The sequence below is a fragment of the Dromaius novaehollandiae genome, chromosome 5 (assembly GCF_036370855.1).
Source record: "Dromaius novaehollandiae isolate bDroNov1 chromosome 5, bDroNov1.hap1, whole genome shotgun sequence".
NCBI classification, from domain to species: Eukaryota; Metazoa; Chordata; class Aves; order Casuariiformes; family Dromaiidae; genus Dromaius; species Dromaius novaehollandiae.
Genome location: NC_088102.1, coordinates 31671452 through 31691851, shown reverse-complemented (window position 1 = coordinate 31691851; position 20400 = coordinate 31671452). Strand labels below are relative to the sequence as shown.

General features: G+C 36.0%; 1 protein-coding gene across 2 annotated transcripts in view; it reads left to right on the top strand.

The window, feature by feature from the left end:
• SCFD1 (sec1 family domain containing 1) overlaps window positions 1–20400 on the top strand; it is a 57460-nt gene that overhangs the window by 23444 nt on the left and 13616 nt on the right. For both annotated transcript variants that reach the window (XM_026095072.2, XM_026095071.2), the window contains 6 exons: window positions 1548–1629; window positions 9704–9800; window positions 13804–13874; window positions 14935–15014; window positions 15576–15638; window positions 18415–18490. In XM_026095072.2, coding sequence (XP_025950857.1) covers window positions 1548–1629; window positions 9704–9800; window positions 13804–13874; window positions 14935–15014; window positions 15576–15638; window positions 18415–18490 — 469 coding nt within the window. The remainder of the gene's footprint in view (window positions 1–1547; window positions 1630–9703; window positions 9801–13803; window positions 13875–14934; window positions 15015–15575; window positions 15639–18414; window positions 18491–20400) is intronic.

The following is a 20400-nucleotide window of genomic DNA, read 5'->3' as shown; positions in this document are numbered from 1 at the left end:
AGGCAGAAAGAAAGAATTATTCTAAGTGTAGATCGTGTGATATGTCTTGTAAATCCATTATGTGTCTACATTAATTAGTTTTCTCTTAGTGAGTTCCAAAATTTATTTTATATGCTATGCTGCATTTAGAATTTGGTTGGAATTACAGAGGATCTTGATCACGCACATTGTGATCACACACAAGCCAAAAAATGTTTCCAAGTTCGCAAGCTGCTGGTTCTTGGGTTATGGCAGTAAGACATGAAAGAGGCAAGCATCAAAAGCTTTAAATTTGCAGCACAAGTAAAGAAAAAAAAAAAAAGGAGCATCATACGACTAAAGCTTTTTCAAGAAGTTTTGCTGTTCAATTAGTCTCTTCATGACTGTTTCCTGTAATGTGGCATTATTAAGGAAAATCTTGTCTTACTTCAGAAAAGCACGTAGCGCAGTAAGCTCTTCTGCTTGCAATGTTTGAGCCCCAGTCTTTTGGATTATGCTGAGAACTGTTAAGGATCTACCATTTAGGCATATTTCTGTTGGGAGAATTTAGCTGGGCTTTGCTCTTTTGTTGTTGTACATCAATTGCTAGTAGGAAGAAGACACGCTTCAGTCTCTGAGGCTTTACAGTTTCTAGAAAACTTCAGAATAACTAATAATAATTAAAAAAACAGAAGTTTTAAAAGAGGATCCCCTGACTTTTTTAATGCAGTTCTTTACAAGTGCATTCCTAATCACCTTCCAACTACAATGTCATTAATGGCGAATCATCATAAGTGACATCACATTTATAATTACTTAAAGAGGAAAGTTTGGTTACTTAACTTTACAGATCTTCAGCATATGTAGTTGATGTAATTCAGTGTCTTATTATCGTCTTATTATTAAACAGTGATGCACTGACATTTAGTTGGTCATCTTTGCTCTCAGTTCTTTAGTATATGAAAGTTTATAGACCCTGAGCAGATGTGATTCCTACTGACCAAAAGAATCCAGCTTTTATACAGGTGATGCCCAGATCCCAACAGTAGAAATAACAGCTTACGACATCTTAAAAAACTCATTTACTACAAAGTAAACTTAACCATTCCGTTTCCCTTTTTTACAAAAGATTTCTCTTCAATCTTGAGTCTTCTGCGAAGACCTGTGTCATATGCAGTAGCACCTGTGACACATTCCAGAACATCCAGAGGTTGTGTGACTTATTTGACAGATAACTGCACTTTCATTGGTATCAGAGATGAATTAAATATTGATTAGATAAACCAGAATTCTAATAGATTATTTGTTTAGCTAAGAAGGGCAAGTATTTGTTATTGTTGATCATGAGCTTTCAGTAGTAATGCTAAGTTACCCGTGTTATACCTGTCTTTTGCTAGTCAACATAAAAAACCTGTTTCAGTATATTCCATGTAGATAATTGAGTTCTGGTATGAGAATTATTAATCTATACTTTCTAACTTTTTATTTCTAACCTTACCGTTCCATAGTTTTTTTGTACCTATTATGTACAACACACAATTCAACTAACTGGGCAACTCAGCAGGTTAGTTTGTATTTAATTTTTTCAGCTCTCTTCCAGAACTACTGGAAAAGAAGAGGCTCATTGATCTCCATACGAATGTTGCAACTGCTGTTTTGGAGCATATAAAGGTACGATTGCTTCAGTTTTCTATCTGTAACGCAGTTTACCTGGAGAAGTATATTTGAACAAGTGAAACAATCAAATGTGTTACCTTTGAAAGAAATCATTGTATAACATTACTTAGTGTTGAAGGGTGAGGTGGAATGATTTTTGAATGCCTACGCATTAAAAGTGAAACATACCAATTTTTTTGTATCAAAACTTATTAATATATTATCATTTATTTATGATGGCTACAACTTTTCTTGTGGGTTGAAGACCTTCTAAAATGTGTTTTTGAAGGAGAAGCCTTTGCTTTGCTTCAAGTACATGTCATGGCAAGTTATGATTTGAATCTAAACAATTTTGTGTTTGGTATATGCACATTGAAAGAGTACTATTCATTGGTCACCAAACGAAAGCAATCTCCTGAGATGTGGCAATAATGATGCCAGTTACTGAACTGGTCTTTCCATGAGGGTCCGTGTTAGGTGTGTCTTCTGCACAATTTGTACTAGATGAAAAGAACTTCAGAAGGATGTTTATCCTCCTCCTGCTGCTCTTCTAACGAAGAACTTGCAGCCAGTTTCAGTATCAAGTAAAGACCATGGTTACTAGTAGGAAAAATTAAAAGATGTATCTGTTTCTGAAAGGTTATCTATAATTTGTATTCTCCTAAAGCAGAAAGATTGGAATTCTGTTCTTGAAAGTGATTTAGGTATCAGGCCTCACTTAAAGTCGGTAGTTAAGAAGATTTTACCCCGTGCTATTTGTAACTGTCATAGGAGGCAATGTCTGTTGAAGCCTACTTTCCTAACATTTATGAAGTCTGTCTTTACTTCTGGGTGCTACTTTTTTCCTAACTCACTACTATAAATGAACATACAGGGACACACTTATGTATCTTCCTCAATTTTAAAAATACAAGTAAGATTAATTTCTACACTAAAACTCAGAATATGTTTGGTTTATTACTGTGGGGGCTAATTTTATATGCTTTTGCAATATTTGGCATGTTCATTATCAGATCTGGCAATTTCTAAAAACAGTACATGAATTCCATTTAAAAAATGGAAATTGACGGTGTTTTATTTGTTGTCTGGTCTGTAAAGTCACTTTTTCAAGAAAGATACTGACAGTAATGGCAGGCTTATACCAGTAGTATTTTATCTAATTTGTTGGACATAACACAGGTTTGAGAGCAGGATATAGAGTGAAATAACATTAGTTTTGTCAATTGTGTCTTCCTGGCAGTGAACTCAGATGGAGTCAAATGCCCATGCTGCCTCTCCATTACGTGCTAGTGACACACTTTTCTATTACCTAGAGGTGGCAGGAATTATCTTAGGGTCCTATCAGAGAGCTCCCAGGGAGTGCTTATAAATTCCTTCATAAAAGATTCTTAATTCTGGAATTGCAAAGTGCTCAGGCTCCTTACCTTCTTATTGTGTAGCTGTCAAGATCATGAAATAAATGGGCATGCAGTTTCTTCAGTATGTTGATGATAATGTGCTTCTGTATCATCATTTCTTTTGATTTAGAATCATTTCCTTCCTCTCCAAATATTTAGAAAACTATTTAAAACTCATACTAATGTAGAAGCACATGTTTTTTCCATTGGAATTTACCTATGCTAAAGCCTTTTCACTAAACAAATATGAAGTTTCTTCAAACAGTCCCATCCATTTTCCCTCCTATTTTCACCGTCCTGTTTTACAAACAGTATCTTTCTAACTTGAGCTGTAGAATTCTAAAGTAAGCTGCGATGTTACTTAATGTTGCCATCAAAAACATTTCCAAAAGAAGCAATATCTCGGCCAGCGTTTATAAAGAAATTCTGATGGCACCTTGAGGCTGTGATAGTAGGTTTTACATAGAATTAAATAATTAAACCAGACTAGGGTAAGAGGAAGATTAAAAAAATGTTTGACAAGTGCCAAGATCATGAGAGCATAGTGAGGCACCATATAAATCTGTTCTTTTCTTCAGGTTGCTATATTTTCACTTTTAAAATAAACTGGAAGCACAGTTATCCTTTAAAATGGATTGTTCGCATTGTTCATTATGGTTTTTACTACAGTAATTTTTTAAGCATTTTTCTTCATTGCATATGAGAATCAATGCAAAGAATTCTCTGAGACCTGCTCTAGATACACTAAGTAAGTTTCATTTTCTTAATGGTCATATTTTAGTGTTCAGTTTACAGCTGCTTTCGACAATGTCTTGGATCATTTTCTGAGACACAGTAAGAGGAAACCAGAAATTTATCACCAACTCAGGAGTACTGGCAGTTTTCTGGCATATCTGTTTAGTGAAAAGATGGAAAGAATGCATCACTTTTTTTCACTAAGTGAACCATCAAATATTTATTGCCAATGCTTAGAACAAATGAATCCTTGTTTTGCATTGATTGCCTTTGCTCTGAAGAAGCTGTTGACTAAAGGAGTGTACCCAAAAGTTAACAGATTTAAGGACAGAATGATGGATGTCTTTCAAGCTGCTTCAGAGTTTCGAGTAATGCGTATATTTGCTTGTCTGTCTAATATTGATATTAGGATTACTGATCTATGTTAAATTGTGACATATGAAAAGGGATATACTTAGACTTTTCTGAAGTGATTAATTTGAGAGAGGGGAAGGTTAGATAATGTCTTGCTAGAATGCTATACCTATGAATGTAAGTGGCAATTTTTAATGTGGATTATTCTCATTTTAGATTGCTGATAGGTTTAGGATTTTTAATCCTTACATAATTTTCTTACCATATACCTCCAGTTCTGCAGTTATTACTTGGCTTAATCTCAAGGACTGATAGTCTGAATAACTCCTTTACCTGTATTGCCAATAGTCTTTCAAATTATCTATTTCTTATTTTCTGAAGGAATTCCACTATTTTAACTACTCTGTTTTAAGACAAGTTAAATTTTTGTCTTACCATGTGAGCAGAAAAAGTGTGTGTTGTGAAATATATGCCACTGTCAGTGAGCCAGGCTGTTTTTGTGTGATTCAGAACTCATTATTAAGTAACTTCCCAAGAAGTGACAGTTTTGATGAGTTCAGTCACAGTGGCCTTTCTTTCGTAATTCCATGGATAATTCTGTACAGCTCAGTCGAAAGGAACTGGATCTATCTGCCCCTTTCAGCTTTCTCCCAAAGTTTTTCTTCCTCTTGATGAAAGCAGGCTGTAATTTCCTGACAAGCCTCACTTGTTCCATTGACTTTTATGGGGCTGTTATTTTCTGTTGTTTTATTTGATGCCTGGTCATTTTCTGTTTTCTGTTAGTGTCTTTGAGAGATTCTTTCCAGTAATTTCTTCTTTGAGAATTTTTTTTTCTGCATATTCTCTCTCTCTAAAAGGAAGAACTTTTGTACTGTAAAGAGGATAGGAGAGGCCTTACAAAGTGACCCTCCAACAGATTTAAATGGATTCTGCCTCTGTGCTTAAAAAGGAAGGAATTTTGTGTTTGTTTTGGGTTAGAGTGCTCCGGTGGAGAACTACAGAATCACAGAACAGTTGAGGTTGCAAGGGACCTTTAGAGAGTGTCTAGTCCAACCCCCCTGCTCAGGCAGGGTCACCTAGAGCATGTTGCCCAGGAATGGAAGCTCTGCAGCCTCTCTGGGCAACCTGTGCCAGTGCTCTGTCACCCTCACAGTAAAAAAGTTTTTCCTAGATTCAGATAGAGCTTCCTGTGTTTGAATTTGTGCCCGTTGCCTCTCGTCCTGTCACTGGGCACTGCTGAAAACAGTGTTTACGCGCTCCCCTCAGATATTTATACACATTGATAAGATCCTTCCGAATCTGTTCTCCAGGCTAAACAGTCCCAGCTCGCTCATCCTTTCCTCATATGAAAGATCCCTTAGTCATCTTAGTAGCCCTATGCTGGACTCACTTCAGTAGTTCCATCTCTCTCGTACTGGGGAGCCCAGAACTGGACACAGCATTCCAAGTGTGGCCTCAGCAGTGCTGAGCAGAAAGGAAGGATCACTTCCCTCAACCCGCTGGCAACAGTCTTCTGAATGCAGCCCAGGATACCGTTGGCCTTTGCCACAAGGGCACATTGCTGGCTCAGGATCAACCTCCCATCCACCAGGAACCCCAGGTCCTTCTCTGCAGAGCTGCTTTTGAGCAGGTCAGCCCCCAGCCTGTACTGGTGCATGGTGTTATTCCTCCCTAGGTGCAGGACTCTGCACTTCCCTTTATGAGCTTCCCTTTATGAACTTCATGAGGTTCCTCTCTGCCCATTTCTCCAGCCTGTCAAGGTCTCTCTGAATGGTGGCACAACCACCTGGTGTATCAGCCACTCCTCCCAGTTTTCTATCATCAGCAGACTTGCTAAGGACACTCTGTCTCATCATCAAGCCATAAGTTGAACAGTATTGGACCCACTATTGACCCTTGGGGTGCACTGCTAGTTACTGGCCTCCAATTAGACTTTGCACTACTGACCAACCCTCTGAGCTCTGCCATTCAGCCAGTTTTCAGTCCACCTTACTGTCTGCTCACGTAGCCTATACTTACCAGCTTGCCTATCAGGATGTTAGGAGAGACAGTGTTGAAAGCCTTACTGAAATCAAGGTAGACAGCATACACTGCTCTCCCCTCATCTGCCTGTCAGAATCCCCAGAGCTTCAATCAGTTTCCCTAAAACAGAATTTTTGGCTTACCAGCAGACTGTTTCTAAAGATGCTAAGTTGAAAGCTTTCACAAAACACCTTCACCTTGCTTGCCAGCTCAGGATCTGTTAGATTCTCTTCCTTGCTTTTCCTGTTGAATCTACAGGACTGTTTAGCTCCTATCCCCCAGCTTTTCTTCCTGCCTTGTCTGTCAGTTTGCCAGCGAGTGATCAAAATTGCAATTACTTAAATTAAATGGAACATCTGCTTCATATCAGCCCTTCTTAGAACAGCTGGCTCTTCAGGAAGTAAGTGTCTCATTGATGTGGCATATCTGAGAAATCTGTCTAAAGGTAACTAGGAGTTTCTAAGGCTATTCAGTAATCTATGTGAAATTTAATTTGGTGTCCATCTAATTCCTAGTGAACCAGTGTAAGAAAAACAGTGCACTAGTTAGCACCTTTGCTAGAAATTTTGGTCAGTTGTTTACTGAAGAAGCAGCTCAGTTTACTCATTTTGCCATATTGATCCATCTCTTTACTTCATGCTTATGTCACATCAACAAGAGAATGTAGAAGATTTTATATTGCTGCTACCTCTGGTGTCCCTATTATGGATGAAAATAAAGTACTAGTGGTTTTTTAGGATTTTCAGTTCTGCTTTTTTTCTCCAAGTGTGCCAAGTGTACACTTAAAGTAATTGGCCAAAATTCTTGACGAGAATAAGTCTACGCATGCCATTAAGGTTTCTGTTTAAGTTCAAAGTATAGCAAAAATACTCAACCAGGGAATGTTCTTTGCTGCAGTTAGTCTGTTTTGGTTGGTAGCCTTAGCCAAATAGTTGTGAAGTTGCACGTTGTTGAGATTTTTGTGCAATTTGTGCTCAAAATAAGTCGACAACTGTAAATCTTGTTTTATAATATAAAATCTTTCATACTTGAACTATAAGTATAGAATTTTATTTAAAAGTTAAATATCGGAACAAATAATATAGTGCATTATTTAGTTTTTTCATTGTACACTATTACACCCCATCTGAATAAATTTGTCTTAAACAGAACACCAGCTAACATTACATGTGTATTGCCAAATTCAACACTAATGTATTTATCTTAATAAGATGAAAATTCCAGATTTTTTGACAATCCTTTGTTAGATGCCTTTTGTCTGGAAAAAATATTTTAAACTTAAAAGCACTGAATTTTGCTCCACGTGAGGAGATAGAAGTGTAGTTAAATACACGAAGCAAGTGAATGTGAAAGACGAGAAAAATTGTAGTGGTTTGTTTGCACTTGTTTTAGTTCTCTATTGAGAGTTGAGGAAACTATAATGCAAAGCAGTCTCCAAGATCCTGTAGAGTTGAAGTCACAGAACTTGTCTGATAGGCCAGATACCAAGTTGCATCTAAAGTAAGGACTTGGTAAAAGACTGGTAGTTCAGTTCTATTCAGACTTTAAACTAGTATAACATAGCCACTGATAACCATTTTACCTTTTGGCTAAATAAGATATTACTAATCCAAACTATTACATTGGCTTACAGTAGTATAACAAGCAAAATTTGATAGTAACTAATCTCCTCTTATATGAGCTCTAGGTAAATACAGCTTGAAGAGAGTTCTGACTCTTTTCTTTCTCACTTCATACACCCATATAGTCTTAGTTGCTGTGAAAAGGGAAAGAAGACATCCTTTTGTCCCTTAGAGGTAGTGAGTGGTCACTGTTTGAGCACAGTTAATGGTAACTTTTCTTCAGAAGTATATGTCTTTTATCACTGTAGGTACAAGCTTCCACAAAGGCTTTAAGTTGCTGTTCTGTGGGTAACTGCTTTTCTAAAGGAGTTCAGTAGATAGCCAATGAGAATTGCAAGTGTTTTATATATAATACCAGGAAACAAGTAGTTCCTTGCGTAAGCTGATTACCAGAAGCTTTCAACATTAAAATATTCTTATGACTCAACTTTTCTCTTATTTTGTATTCTCATCTCTAACTCTTCTCTGATGAACTTCTAATACTCGAAGGTGACATCTCTTCAGGCTAGAGAAGCAGATTTTTTTAAAAAAACCCTGTTCTTAAAAATGCCATTTCCTTATTTGTGATGTCAGGAGTATTTTTAGTAGGATGCAAAAACAAATGAAAAACTTCTAAAATTTTTATTTGGTGTTGCTGTCATTACAACAGCCTCTGCAGGTGCCATAAGGGTGCCATAACAGTTTACATGCCATGGCAACATCAGCTAAAATTTCCTAAATCTCTCAGCTGAAGTATAGGCCTAAAGACTTGTGCCTTACTCTGGCAGTATCAGTTCAGTTTCACAATGGCCGTGATGTGGAGCTGAAACACCTCCAAGGCAATGAGATGGACGCTCGCTCTACCAGTCTCTTCTCTGCGCCAGCACATAGCTGAATGCATCCAAACGTAAGGATTTAGGTAGTTGCCAGATAAGGTTTTGTAAACTGAGTAGTTGCAACATTTGTTGTGATGCTACATTTTAATGTTCAGATCCTCAGAATTATCTGTGATGGAACTTAACGTTTTTGTTTAGTCTTTTAAATGTCGTTTTCTATTTGTTTAGATTTAAAGTTCAAGATTTGATGGTTGAGAAGTGCAAAGCTTGGCTCTTTGTGCACATGCAGTGTAGTGCAGTCATTAGTTGCATGGTCATGTGATGTCTTCCATAAAACTTCTACCTCGTTAATTCTAAGCAATAAAGATACCATTCTCCCTAAAAAAGAGCTTGTGCAGCTCGGCCCACATGACTGCTTTATAAATATGTCACCATATAAAAAGAGATTTCTTTTCCAGTGTTAGTCAGATAACCTTATTCTAAACTCTCCCGTCTTTGACATGAATGAATTATTGCAAGACTTTCATCCAAGGTATTTATTTCAGTAGAAGCCATTTGGATTCAAATGGAAGACTGCCAGCTTTTCTCTGGAATGATGCCTTAATGTATTTAGGAATTTCCGATGTTTTTCAGCAGTGACTACTTGCCTTGTTGACTGAGGGACTTGAGGTTCAACGTAAATTTGACTTCATATATACTTCAACATCATTTTATCTTATTACAGCATAGCAATACCTATCATGGCATATAGTTTTCAGCTATGGTGAAACTTTCATATCGAAAGTAAAAACTCACATTAGGCAAGGGAAAACTGATATGCGAATATTAAACTGGAACAGGAGCAGTGTTTTCAGCAGTTTCACCGTAGCTGAAAACACTGCTCCTGTTCCAGTTTAATATGTGCATATCAGTTTTCCCTTGCCTAATGTGAGTTTTTACTTTCGATATGAAAGTTACTTAAGCATCAATTTTCTGAGTGTTAGTAAGTGCTTATTAGAAGGCAAGCCTTAATTTTTTCCTGTTAATTTACATTTAAAAATTCTTAAAAGTAGTCTTGATCAGTAAAACTTACATCTTTTTAAAGAGGAACTAAATACTCTTTCACAATATAAAGATGTTAATTCTAACACTTATTCGTAAACAGACTCGAAAGCTGGATGTGTATTTTGAATATGAGGAAAAAATAATGAGCAAATCTACTCTGGATAAATCTCTCCTGGACATGATTTCTGACCCAGATGGTAAGTACTTTAAATCTGAACTTGGTGTAAACTTTGTTGAGAGAGGCAATAAATCTGTACCTGCTATGACTTTAGGTTTGGTAAAGAGCATATGTTTATTGTAAGCTATGCAAGACTTGTAAAGAAAACAAGTTTTTACAGATGTTAGTAGCAGTCTAAAGAGTTTACTATTTAAGTTGAGTAACATCTGAAATATTGGCAAACTTTGTACAGCTCAGAATCCTTTCCTAGATCCTTATTTCTGAAGGTCAAATATTTAAACTTTTTGTGCTTCCCCAGTACTTACTAATACGGCATGAAACTGCATAGTCTAAACAATACTGTTCTGTTAGAATTCTGCATTTTTTATAAAGCATACAAACCTCACAAATAGTGTGAAAATGGACATTTCACAGGATTTGATTAGGCCAGTGGGTGGAAATGTAGGTAGCTTTCCTCTTCTGAGGAAAAGGATGGGAGAAGGTGAAGAGAAGGTAAGCAAAATATAAATTGTCTGGTTCACTTAGAGATTCACAAGAGATTTTATATGCCTTGATCCAGCTGTGGCTTTTCTGTTTGCTTTCAGCATCTAAGAGCAGAGGATCCCAGCTTCTCTCTCACATATGGTTCATTCATAGCAAAGCTTTGCATACTGGGTGAAACTCAGATTGTACATTGGCAAAAGGTTGAGACCAGAATGGGCTCTCAGCTTTTCACAGTATCAGCAGCACAGAGGCAGTGGCTTCAGATCACTGTCACGGCAACCTTTCACAACCAGAGTTGTGGCAGCCTTTCACAACCAGAGTTATTACAACTTTCTGATGGTTTCCAGTATGATCTGATACCAGTCAGCTTGAACAAAGTAATCTGCAGAACAAGGTCATAAAACTGAAGTTGCAGTCACAGGCCTGTCTGCAGTGGAAAATATTAGTATATTAGCAAGCCTTGAGCTTTTAGAGACAGAGTAGGGTCTCTGCTCTTTTCCCAGTATGCTCTCTAACAAGAAAAAAAAAGTTTTATTATTGCATGCCTGTGGGTATAGCCTTGTCGCTCTGTACTGGACACAACATATGTTTGGAGTTTCTAGAATGGTTCCTATTATAGAAACAGTGTATATAAATGCTACAGTGTTTCTTTTTCATCTTTTATTACTTTCTGTGCCTACAGAGTCAAAGGCATTAAAAGAAATAATACATGACTGATGGAAGTTCTAGCTAAAGTTTTACAAATCTCAGATCAGATTTAGTCTGGAAACAGACAGAAAATCTGTAGTCAGACATAGTACAGATAATTGTTGTTAATATAAAGTTGATATGAATATGTAATATTAATAAGAATCTCTACTTCTGTTTAGCATTAGTGCAAACTATTCCTTTTTCATGTTCCGAATTAATTGTTCAATTGTAATCCGAATTAATTCCGAATTCCGTTAATTCCGAATTAATTGTTCAATTGTAATCCGAATTAATTGTTCAAGTACTATTTTGATTTTATCTTTTATGTTTGCATGAACAGCTGATGCTTATATATGGAAACAGAAGTTCTTTCTAGTAGAAGTAGAAGTTCTTTCTAGTTCTTTCTAGTGCTTTCTAGTATATCCTGCTGGATCAGTTACTTTTTCTCTGAACCCACATTTTTCTATGCATTTTTGGATTGCAATATATATCAAATTGTTTTCCAACCTCGATGCATTATATTAGCATTCCTATTAATAAAGTGCTTGGTTCTCAAACAAGAGAAGGATTAGATATTTCTAAGGTAGAGTTTTACCTTCATAAGCTAAGTTAGTCAGATATTTATGGTAACACACTAATTTAGTATTTCATATGCTTTCCCTAGCATGAAGATAAGTTTATATAACAAAAGGAATTAAGTTAAAGCACAGAGGTTGTTTAAGGGCATGTTGTCTTGTAGAAATGGCTGGCTTCCTATTGAGTGATTCATTGTGAGATACCAACAGAAAACATTTATTTTGAAGGAATAATACATAAAGTCTTCCAGCACATTCAGTGGTGGACTGTTTGTTTGTATTATCTGTGGGATACTTGTCTCGAGGACAATGATTTCTGCAGAGCTTTTCACAACAGCACGCAGTCTTGACCACTTAACAGTCTCAGTCTCCCATTTCCTTTTTTATTATCTTGTAGCTAATCTACCGCTCATTGCAATTAGCTGCCTCCCAGTTCAGTGGGTATTATTACATCCTGCAGTAGTGATAAAACTGGAGTTACTGCGTAGTTAAGCAGTAGCCCTAAAGGCTGCCTGCTGGGTTGTGAATGGAGAATAAAATTGTTTCTATTCTAGGTCTGCCAAATTAAGTTTTCTTCAAAACATTTACCACTCCCCACCCCCACCACCCATGCTGTCACAGACTCTTAACTTAGAATAAAACAGTGAACATTTTTAGAGGCAGTGGTGTTTTGATTTATCACAGCTGTGATTTACATCAGTAGTCTGTTTAGAGGAGTGTACTCCTGCCAGGCAAAATGAGTTTTCTAAGATTCAGTCAAGGGTACAAGATATCACAGATTTTTTTTCCCCGGATTTATTATTTTCTGGTAAGACAAAATACCAGTTACATTCCTGCGTGAGACCACTTACACTCCTGTGAGCACAAACCTTCCAGGAGTTTTGTAGACACAGTAAATCTGCTCACTCAGGGAAATGCCACCAGTTGCCAACCAGTTTCAGTTGAGACTGAGACTTAGTGATCAGCAAAGTACTGAAAAAAGCTATAAACTGGCTAGTTGGAAGCCAAGTATGGTCAGTTACACTGTATATTTAGAACATTTGAAGTGCTTTTTTTTTTTTTCTCTCTTTTTTTTTTTTTTTTTTAACCCAAGTTGGCTCCAAATGGATATCTACCTTGAAAGCTGGCTTTTGGTTCTGATAATACAAATTTTCTCCAGTTCTTATTCTTCTGACATACTAGTATTTGTTAAAGATTAATAAAACTTATTTTCCACAAAAATTATACCAACTCAAAAATGTTCATTATGGCAGTGAATAGACTAAGGAATGGACTACCTAACTTCTGCCAAACTAAATATATGCTCACTTATAAACAATGCTACATTTTAAGTTAGATGATCCCCTGCTGACAACATCATTGTTGCATTCCACAGTGGGGAAGAAAAGGAAAGATTATCTCTTTTCTACCCCACAGTGTAAAAGAGTTCCTTTTTTAGTGCTGTACTGTATCTAACAGTATTGGGCTTTTTAATGAAGTATTAAATTACAAATTTGTAAGTTTTTTTCGAGAAGTTCTGGTTCTGAAATCTTACTTTTAAACCTTGCACTTTGCTGACAGTGATTCTGGTCTTCTAGAAACTAGTAAATGCTGTTCAAAATTTGATACAGTTGTCTATAATCTTACTAGCACAGGAATGGTCATATGATCATTTTGATGTGGCAAAGATAAGTTTTAATTCCCATTGATAATTGTTCCCAAAAATTCATCGCAATGTTTTTCTCCAAGGAGTGGTGTGATCGAACGTGATTCAGGAGGTGAAATACTTCCTGAAGATGTTGGAAATTTAGGCTGTTTTTTCTTACCAAAGCTTTGCATAAGTGTTTTTGCAGCCTTTGCAGGTTTCAGTACCGTCAACCATAGAGCTGCGTAAACAAATTGTAAAGCTAAAGAAATAACGTGCTGTGGCTTTTTACTTTTATGTGTTCTCTTTAGTCTCTTCTTGCATTGATCTTGCAGTCTCATAAAATGAGACATAATGCAATTAGGAAACTTGTTATTTTGTGTTATTTGAAAAAGGAGTGTTCCAGGCAAAACAGGCAAGTGTCATTAACACCTTCAGGAACAATGATCCAGTCTAACCAATTTTTCAATAAAATTGCTGAATGTCTTTTTACCATTTTATAGTCTGAACAAGTCCATAGACATTTTATAGGTATAATAATTATCATCATAGCTAAAGGTCTGAACGTACATATATATTGTTACTGAAAGGTAATTAACATGGTAGCATAGTTACAAATTTAGTTTTTTAATCTCTTTTGTTCACTGCAGCAGGAACTCCAGAAGACAAAATGAGATTGTTCCTTATCTATTACATAAGCTCAGCTCAGGCACCTTCAGAGGTATGTTCTTTACAGCTTGCAACACCAAATTTTGCCAGGCAGGATTTTTCTTTATCATCTCAGCTCTGGGTAGATATTTCTGCTTCTCTTTAAAGAAAAGTACGAAATACCCAGGTAATATTAAGACTTTAAACAAATGTTGAAGTATTACTAGGGAATCTCTCTGCTCTCAAGGCTTTAGGTATGCTTTTGAAGGATATGAATGACTACTAAGAATGAAGAAGTCTTTGAAATCTTTTGAAAACTTTCATCTTTGAAATATTTAGTTCAGAGTTACCACAAGACACATCTTGGTATGCTTTCTGTTCTCCTCCACTGCTCTATAAAACTAGATACAACAAAATGTTAATATGATTCTTCTCGCCTTGTCCTTGTAGATTCAAAAATATAATTTGGTCTGTTGACTAGCAGATACATAAAGGAAATGCTTCTTGTTTGCATATATGAATAATTTAGGAAGAAATTTCTTAATATTTCTTTTGAGCTTATGAAGATGAATTTCAAGGAGTTTATTCATTATACTGTTGAAATGTTATATAATACAGAATTAATATAGATAACATGGAATCATTTTATCATGAACTGCTACACTAACTCGAGCTGGTAGAAAAAATATGCTAGTTTAGGCGAAAAGAAAATATTCTCTTTGAATCTATTATTTTAATGTATTTACTTTGAATATTCTCTATAAATCTGTTCCAACTCTTCTTCATTTTTATTAGTTTCTGTTGTGACATTTTACAGAAACCAGTATTCTGTCAGATTTTTGAAAGGTGCTGATATAACAGACTGTTCATGAAGTTGAAAGTGCACAGGATTTAATTCTACAACTACTGCTAAATTTAATGAGAGCTACTCTTAGCAAATTGCATTTTAAGTTGCATTTTTCATATTTGTTAGAGGATGAGATAAAGTTTAATAATTTCTTTTTAAATTTAGTTTCTTTATGCTATGGTTTTACACTGCTTATTTAATATGTAGTTAAGGATATCTGTCTTTTCACATAAACAGAGCTAAAGGTAGTCTAAGCCAGTTGCAATTCTCCACTTTATCATTTCAGGTTGATTTGGAGCAGTATAAAAAAGCATTAATGGATGCAGGATGTAATCTTGCTCCTTTGAGCTACATAAAGCAATGGAAGTAAGTCATGTCTTTTTTCTCCTAGTTAAGGATATAATTAGGTAGTTTTATAGGACTCAGCACTGATATCAAAGAATTGTTACTTCTGATATCTTGTAAATTTTTCTTAAATATCCATTCTGGCATAACAATTTATTGTCATTGTTTTGGTAATATATGCAAGGCTTATTTTAAAACTAAACTCTAATGGTGCCAGAACTCTATTGAACATGACATAGAGCACTGTACTCAATGATCCAAAACAGTAAAAACTTATTGAAGGCAATTCAGTGAAGAAGTTGAGCCAGTTCAGACATCAAAGTTTTTGGTTTGTACCAAAGGGCCATGATGCCTATCAGTTATTTTAGTTTTATATGTTATAGAAACAGTCTTTAAATCTAGTCCCTTTCACTTTCTTAACCATTGTATCTCTAGACAAGAGTGATGCATGTAGTAAATAGTTACTTCCTGAACAAGTTTGAGAAGCAGAAGTATTTTTACTTTCAAATGACCAGAGTGGAGCATTCTACAGCAGGATGTGTCATGAGATGAAGCATTTGATTTCTACCCCTGCTTTCACAGGGCTTTCACTAAGATGGCTTCAGCTCCAACCAGCTATGGAAACACTACACCTAAACCTTTGGGGTATGTTTTTCATTCATTTTCTGTAAGCTTTCGGATTTTGTTACCTTATTTTAGAAGTACTGAAAGTGTGATCGGTGCTGTACAAAGCCAAGAATAAAACATTTCCTCATCCATAAAAAATTTTAAGTTAAAGACAAAATTACAAGCACACATCATTTTCATAGCACATCAACAGTGCACAGGACTTGCACTCAGGAAAATAGAAAGATCTGTGACTAAATCTACAAAGTAACTTAGTATAGTGGTATCTGTGCCTGCATGTTAAATGTTTAGGCTCCCACAGGAGAATTCGTTACCAGGAGATGGATCTACAGCAGCCATTGTGCTGAGCCTGATGGCAGAAATGGAGAACATCCCTGTGCATTCAAAACTAACTCCCTGCTAGGCTGAGAGAGAGTCTGGGATGTAAGAATGCCCTGTTTTTCCCTTAGGATCTCCTGGACTTGGTGTCTGACATCATATTGACAGGTAGTTATTTATTTCAAGACATGACCAGAGAAGATAATGACTGTATATGTGCCGTGGGTATGTGTTCCCCATCTAGAATACAGGATATGGGACTTGGGTCACTCCGTTCTTGAGAGGATTTCCATCTTCATTACCCCCATTCTTTCAGAAAAAGCTCTGTCACAAAGAGGCTTTGAGATAGTATAGTTAGGAATTCCATCATATTCACTGATGCTGTCTCACTTGGAAAAATTACTGTTTAGTAGGTTGGAGATACTGAGCATCTCTGTTACTAGGGCATCCACTCCTGTTCAGTGGATCAGAGACTAGAACTCAAGACTTCCATTGATAGGTGAGGATCTAACTGCTATAGGTACAGGTGTATTCCCATTCCACTTGCTTGCCCTCTGGTTTGAAGGATAGTTTATTTCATGAAAACCTCACTGACTTGAGTAGCAATGTATGAGTTCCATCACAACAGACTACTTTTGTAAATTAAGGATTAGGGTACAAATATGTGGGTGCGTGGGAACTACGGGGTTCAAATTATCTGACAAGTAGGGTATTTTAGCCCTTTCACAGCCCTTTTCACAGACTTCAGTAAGAGAATAGTGCCACTGTGTATCCCCTTCTTCCTAGTCTGATGAATATAAGAACATCTTTTTGCATCAAGCAACAAAGGTGGAGGAAAACACTAGTTTATGAGTTCCTCTGAAAATCTGTGTGTAAGGCAAAGACTGAGTTTTAAGTTTGTGGTTGTTCTGAGTATACCCCAATGCAAAGCTTTTTGGAGCTGGGAGATTATGTGCAATTCAGGGGAGATAGCAACTGAGCAGTTTTAAAATTCACTGTTTGGATTTAGACACCTAAATTAGAAGCTGATGAAGGATGTCTGTGCCTGAACCCCTTTGTGAATCTATCCCTTACACTTTTTTCATCATGTGAAATGTGCATGTCATTAGTGAAGAATATTAACTTTTAAGTAATTTGTCATTGAAAATGACCCTTCAATGACAATTTTAGTCAAAGTCTACTTAGTCTATGATTATAGGTTATATTAGGTGTATGTAGGTTGGGGGCAGAGGCTTAATCTGAATTTTTTGTACTGTAGACCTTAACAACAAAAACGTATTTTTTCCAGTCATTTCTTTATACATATGTAGTTTCCACATGGCAGTCCTGTACTAATATATTTCGTTTCCTTGTAAATATCTAATTTTTTTATTGTTGAGTTCTATGTTACAGCTGTTATGAAGTCTGTTTAGCTGTTGGTTCTGAGCAGTATTTCAGTGGACAGGTGCTTCACTCCCATCAGCTCTAATGGGAGCTGGATATGAGCATAAAGCTAACAATGCATATAAAAATATGGATTTTCAAATTCAAACTTTATTAGAAAGGTATTTCTTTTGGTTTGTGTTTCTCTTGAAAAGTTATCTGGAAGCGCAAAGAATACAAGATATTCACTAACAATTTTTCATATTTAATCTTCCTGTGAAATTAGGATGTTTAAATTTGGAGTTGTTAATAGGTATGTTATGGGTTGTGATAGGCAAGAATGGTATTGTTCAGAGTAACTGAGAAAGGGGGGCAGTATAGATAGAAGATTGAGCTCTTTTTTGGCTGCTCAGAGTATGCATCAAAGAGGAGAGATCATGATGATAGATCAGCAGTTTATTGAATTTTTTCTTCATTTAAAAATAACTGTGGCTGACTGCTTTTGGCTAGTTTTTAGGTAAATATAGCACCTAACTTATTGGAAGTTAGTGCCACAGCTATATGCATGACTTATTTTTAACTGATGGTGTGCAAGAACTATTTTTTTTTCCTGCAGCTCTAAATTTGTTTCAGTAAGCAACAAATATGAACTATGTTATTTTTTCAGTTAAATTAGCCAAATATGTATTTTTATATGTAAATAAATTTATTTTCATAGATTTCACTAAATGTTTACTAAAAAAAGCAATTATCTTCTATGTATAAAAATTAATGTGGACCATTTATTGCTGTAGTTAGTTGAAATTTCAGAATAATAAAATAACTGCCTGAGTGCATTGTTGGGGGTTTTTTTTCCATGAAATATGATAGGTTTTTGGAAAAAAAAAGTTGAGTTTTATGCAAACTTTAACTGATACAGGGATTGAAAGCACTCCTTTATTACATTAAACCATCTTTTAGTGCCTGTCAGATTAAAAACAGGATGTGTGTGAAATCCCTTCAAACTTGTACTCAACTCCAAAATTGTTCTTACCGAGTTAAAGAAAGGATGTTGATGAAGTGAGCATCTATTTTTTTTTTTAACTTGCATGTTATCTTTATTTTGTTTTTTCAGTCTGTTTTCACGTGTTATGAATACAGGATCACAGTTTGTGATGGAAGGAGTGAAGAACTTAGTACTGAAACAACAAGTAAGTTTAAAGACTAATAAATAAAAATTTTAGACTATTGAGTGAGGCATTGTGAACACTTAAAAAATGACTCTCATTATCTCTGTCAAATTTTAATGAAATTATTTGTGCAGTTAAAAAAAAACTGCTAGTAGATAGACTTGTCACTTTGTAGCTTTCAGCTTTTAGGCAAGTAATGAATACTGTTCAAATTGTCGTGGAGTACTTCCATTTGTAAGGAATTAGATTCCAATATGTGTGATTAAGACTGATTTCAGCATTATAAAAGGAACAGCTGTGGAACACTTAAAATACACTAGACCTTTATAAAGACAAGAAACCCTCCATGTTTCTGCTTAGGACAGCACATATCAAATACAACTGTTCTAGAATGATTGAAGGGCTGAAAGCGTTCATTCTGTCTGTTCGGTTACAGCAACCACAATCTTGAAATGTGCTTGAAAATCAGTGTGTGTTATGAGATGTGTTCTACCTTTGAACATTCACTTGCAAAAACATTTCAGAGTATAACTCATGCAAATTTCAAGGTACCTTCAAGACATCTCTGTGCACTTTGTATAACATTTTTGTAGCTGAATTTCAAATTTTGGTTACCAGAAACCTGCTTTCCTGTAGAGGACACATCATTTTATCTGATACGCACTTTTGTCAGGTGACAATAACTAAATATTTACTGAATATTGATGGTTAAAAATCTGAAATATTTGAACATCAGGATTTCTAAGAAAAGACTGTTAGTCATATTATCACTCTCAGAGGAAGCACCAGAAATTAATTTAGAAATAAAGCAAATTATAAATGCCTTTGGTTGTGTAATGTAGGTACTAAACAAAATGAAATCTCAACTCCAGTTAAATTACATATCTGTTTGACATAGTTAATTTGATCGTAGCTGTTGTTTCTTTAATCACTGTTATACATAATTGATGCATGAAAAGTATCAGCTATCACATGAAAGCTTTAAAATTGGTTTCCGTAGCTTTTCTAAGGTAGTCAATGAAAGTAATTTGCAGGAACAATTACAAAGCAGTGCAATGTCATGAAATACAGTTGAGAAAATTGTTTTAAATTTGAAGCTTGCCTCTTTATTTTATATAGAGCTTCAAATAAATTGGTTTTCTTAATAGTAGGTAATAATTATATTCTACATGAGACTTCTTATTCTTGTATTAAAAGTTATGTGATTTTTTTCAACGTGTAGCTTCCAAGTCCTAGGATCGTGTCCTACCCTTGAGCCCTTTTTTTCCTCTGTTCTTGCTTCCTGGGCAATTCTAGAAACAAACTGTCTCTCTTGCAGCAGAGCTATTTCATCTGCATTTAGCTTGGGAGGTTTAATCCTTTTTACCGTACCAGATTACATTTTTTCAGCATGTTTTGAGCCAGCATATGGCTTTTGAAGCTACCATTTAGTTGTAGAACAAGCATCATAGTAGCTCCAGGCTTGACTTTAAAAATGTAGCATGATGGACATATCCTTGGGTCAAAAATTCTTTGGTTTTGGATCTACATCCACAAAGTGACTAAAAATATCCCAGAAGAGCAAGCTGCTTTACACAAACTGTAATGGAGGTTGTGGCTGCTTTGAGGCAGCAGGACAAAAACTGAGTGGCAGATTGGAGGTTGCCATTGGTAGACGAAGGACAGTGTGGTCTGGAGCTGAGAGGAACTTAGGTGGGTTAGAATTGCATGATGACTGTGGGGCATATTGGTGGGAAGTATGATGGAGAGCAGGACAATGTAGCTCTGTTCACACCTTTAGAGTGGGAATTCTTTCAGTCTGAAACTTAGCTTCCACTAATACAGGATTGGGCCCTGTGCTCAGGTTTGAGGACAGATCAGCTTCTCTGTGGGAGAAGAGGAAAGGAGGAGCAAGCTGTTGCTCTGGCTCTCTAAGAAAGCACTCATGGAAC